General features: G+C 57.9%; 1 protein-coding gene across 1 annotated transcript in view; it reads right to left on the bottom strand.

Annotated features, from left to right (window-relative positions):
* Window positions 1-1003: 1003 nt before the first annotated feature.
* Window positions 1004-3921, bottom strand: part of PFKM (phosphofructokinase, muscle) — a 6021-nt gene continuing 3103 nt past the window's right edge. Inside the window, exons 10-18 of the mRNA XM_017741208.1 lie at window positions 3538-3608; window positions 3373-3460; window positions 3123-3275; window positions 2806-2970; window positions 2566-2627; window positions 2094-2205; window positions 1828-1927; window positions 1456-1561; window positions 1004-1344 (exon numbers count right to left, since the gene is read on the bottom strand). Of these exons, the coding sequence (XP_017596697.1) occupies window positions 1197-1344; window positions 1456-1561; window positions 1828-1927; window positions 2094-2205; window positions 2566-2627; window positions 2806-2970; window positions 3123-3275; window positions 3373-3460; window positions 3538-3608 (1005 nt within the window). The 3' untranslated portion in view covers window positions 1004-1196. The remainder of the gene's footprint in view (window positions 1345-1455; window positions 1562-1827; window positions 1928-2093; window positions 2206-2565; window positions 2628-2805; window positions 2971-3122; window positions 3276-3372; window positions 3461-3537; window positions 3609-3921) is intronic.

Raw genomic sequence — 3921 nt, 5'->3', positions numbered from 1 at the left:
CCGCCGCCCCCCGCCTGCCTCAAGGAGTACCTGCTGCTGCTCACCTGAGGGAGGGAGCCCTTCCCCAGATCGCTTCTCGCTCCTGGGAGAGGTTCCCCGCTCACTTCGGGACCCGCCGGGTTCCTCTCTGTGGTTTTTGTTCTCCTCGGCCACTTGGGACCCTGCTGGCCCCTCACGCTGCCTCCATTTTTTCCTCTCTGTTCCCTCCATTTCCTGCCTCTGTCCCCTCCACTTCTTTCCCCTGTCCCCTCACGCTCCCTCCACTTTCTTCCTGTCCCCTCCATTTCTCTCCCATCCCGTCCGTTTTGTCCTCTCCATTCCTTCCCCTCTCCCCCCCATTCACCCTCCTGCAATGAACAATCACCCTCTGATGGTAAATTATATCCCAGCTGTTGGATTAATCTGGTCTTTCCCCTTTTTTAGCCTTGAGAAAGGAAGGATTTTGAGGAAAATTCACCTTTTAGGAAGGGCCCGAGGCAGGAAATGAAGGGCTGGGATGCAGAGAAATCCTGTGGGAAGTATTGGCTGGAAATCAAAAGGTCCAGGTGTTTCTCCAGCATGGAGAGTGAAGTTTTCCCTGTTTATCCATAATTTTTATGCTGCATCAAAGGTGAAACCACCTCAAAAACCAAAGTTTTGCAGGGCTGGAATTCTTGTGGGCCAAGGAAATTCCCAGAGAGCTCCATGTGGAGCTGAGGGCTTCCCTCCCATCTCCCCAAGCTCTTCCTGAGGTTTCCCGCCAGGAATTCACCCTTTGGTGTTGGTCTTGGGGTTTTTTTTGGAATCTGTTCCAGGATCCAGTGGAAGAGCAGCTCTCCAAGGTGAAACCAAGCAGCTAAAAACCACCATTGTTTTCTGCGAGGAACGTGGGGATGAAAACTCAAATTTTGCCTCTTTTATCTCTCCCTGTTGTGCTGGGCAGTGGAATCCCGAGGATCAGGAGGGATTTGGGGTCAGTGGGATCCAGGTTTGCCTTTCCACGGATTCACAGAGACCTGGAGCACTTGGATGAATGCTGAATTTATTGAAACATCTCCATTTTGTGACTTTTAACCCTAAAACCCTCAACCTCCACCACCCACCCTCAACTCATGACAACATCGCTTCTCAAAATCCCCTAAAATTGCCAAACCAGCCCCAAAAGCCTGCAGGAGAAGAGGGTTTTTGGGGTTCCCTGGGGGTGGCCGCTGTCCCTGTCACAGGGTGGCCTCGGGGACCAGGACCTTGCGGGTCAGGTGCTCCAGGTGCGCCGTCTCCGACGTGTCCAGCTCGATGTTGTACTTGGCCAGGATTTTGAGGATGGGCCGCAGCCTCAGCCACCACTGCTCCTTGGGGATGCGGTGCCTGAGGGGACATGGGGACAGGGACAGCTGGGGACATCTCCAGGGAGGATCCCAAGCTTGGTCCCACTTTCCCACTTTTGGTGAGAAAGGGAGGGAAGGGAGGGGCACGCACTCGAAATCCGTCTGCTGCTGCAGCTCGGTGATGGGCTGGAACACCAGGCTGCGCTTGCGCATCCCCAGCAGGCACGCCGAGTCAGCCGTGTTGGCGAAGATCCGCCCTGGGAGGGGGTTGGAATGTTTGGGAACCTCCTGGAGGCGAGTTAGGAATGTTTGGGGAACCTTCAGGGATGTGAGAGGGGAAGTTGGGAATGTTTAGGGTCCTCCAGGAGGGGAAAACCCGCAGGAAGGGAGGTGGAGAATGTTTGGGACCTTCCAGAAGCGGGGAACTCCTGCCAAAATCTGCGTGAGGGCCCTTTTGGGAACGTTTGGGAATGTGGGGTCACTCTGGTATCCCTTTGGGAATCCCCCCTCCGGCAGCACCCACCGTGCCGGGAGCACTCCTTGATCTTCCCGGTGATCCAGGCCACGGCCTTGGCGCCCATCTTGGTGCCGAAATTCCGGTCGAAGGGGGTGGGGCTGCCTCCCTGTGCCAGGAGAGTCTGAGATGAGCTGGGGACATCCCCTGAACCTGATCCCGTTTCCAGGGGGATCCCCCAAACCCCGATCCCATTCCCAGGGAAATCTCCCAAACCCCGATCCCGCCCCCGGGGGAATTCCCAAACCCTCACCCCATTCCCAGGGAATTCCGACCTGCTGCATGTGCCCCAGGATGTTCTTCCGGCAGTCGAAGACCCCTTTGCCCTCCTCGGAGTAGAGGTTGTAGATGAAATCCGTGGTGTAGTTCTCATTGCAGCGCTCATTCCTACAGCGGGGGTGGGATCGGGGCCAAATCCCACAATTCACCCCATCCCAAAAAATTCCCTGATCCCAAACGCAGTCACCATGGTGAGACCCCAAATCCTCCAGTTCCCTGGATCCCAAACACAGTTCTCCCAATCTCAAATGCAACTCCTCAGATCCCAAACCACATCACCGTAGTGAGACCCCGATGGGAGTTCCCCATTTCCCCGATCCCAAAACCCTTTTCCCGACCCCATCACCACAGTGAGACCCCCGGTTCCGCTGACCCCAAACACCCCAATTCCCCTGATCCCAAATCCAACCCCCACAGGAGTGACATGAGGTCCCCCCCAGGTGTCCCCACCCCTAAGCCAGGGCCCACCTGAGCACGAGCCCCCTCTTCACCGTGGTCTTCATCTTCTCGATCAGGTGATCCACGTTGGCCTGCGGGGTCGGGAGTGAGGTGGGGAATGGGGTCACGAATGGAGTAGGAATGGAGGCTGGAACAGGCTTGGGAATGGGGGTGGGAGTGGGGTGAGGAGTGGAGTTGGGAATGGGGTTGGGAATGGAACCCACTCATCCCATACCACCCTGGTGGCACTGGGGACAGGGCTGTCCCCACCTGCAGGTCGCGGCTGCTGAAGGGCTCCTCGTAGATATAGGCGGCATCAGCGCCGGCCGCCAGCCCGGCCATGGTGGCCAGGTAGCCACAGAAGCCGCCCATGGTCTCGATGATGAACACACGGCGCTTGGTGCCTGCAGCCGACTGTTTGATCAGGTCACAAGTCTGGAATGGGGCAGGGTTTGGGGTCAGGGGATTTGGGGTGCCCACCCCGACCATTTGATCAGGTCACAAGTCTGGAATGGGGCAGGGTTTGGGGTCTGACCATGGTGATGGTGTTGGGGATGTGGGATTGGGCTATAGGATCGGGGTCTGAGCGTGGTGATGGTGTTGAGGGCGGTGTCGGCGCCAATGCTGAAGTCAGAGCCAGGGACGTTGTTGGAGACGGTGGCGGGGATGATGCACAGGGGGATGCAGAGCTCCTCAAAGCGTGCACGGCCCTCCACCAGCTCCAGCCCGCCCGTGAACGCCTGGGGGACAGCAGGGGACACTGACCACGTCCTGACCACATCCTGACCACAGCCCCCTGGCCACATCCTGACCACGCCCTGACCACGCCCCACTGACCTCGAAGCCGCCGATGATAATGAGTGCGTGGATCCCGAATTTGCTGATGTTGGCACTGATCTCCTCGAAATATTTCTTGGGCAGAGTCCTGGGAAGGGGAAACCCCCCTGGATGAGCCTGGCCAGGGTGGGGACTCCAAATGACCCCACACGGGGAGGGAGTCACCTCTTGGTGCCCAGTTTGGATCCTCCCAGCCCCGTCCAGCTGCCCACGGCGTTCCAGCTGATCTCCTCCACCTGGGGGGGAGGGAGGGAAACAAGGGGTTAATGGGGTGGGAGAAGGGTTTGGGGTCACAAAATGTCCCCTCAGCCCTCTCAGGGGGTTACACGATGTCCCCTGGCTTGGGGACAGCAGCAGATCAGACCCACAGTGGGGCTGGGGTTTGGACAGGGGTTAAACACCCCCATCCTGAGGAATTCCCGAGGCATCCCCATCCCTGCAGGGCACAGCTGCTTGTTCTAGGCCCTTTTCTCACACCCTTTTCCCACAGGGATGTCCCCATCCCAAAATCCAACCCCTCAAATCCATCCTGCACTTCCCAAACTCTTT

The sequence above is a fragment of the Corvus brachyrhynchos genome, unplaced genomic scaffold (genome assembly GCF_000691975.1).
Source record: "Corvus brachyrhynchos isolate BGI_N302 unplaced genomic scaffold, ASM69197v1 scaffold318, whole genome shotgun sequence".
Lineage (NCBI taxonomy): Eukaryota > Metazoa > Chordata > Aves > Passeriformes > Corvidae > Corvus > Corvus brachyrhynchos.
The sequence above is the reverse complement of the archived record's forward strand: the minus strand, read 5'-3'. Positions and strand labels throughout refer to the sequence as shown.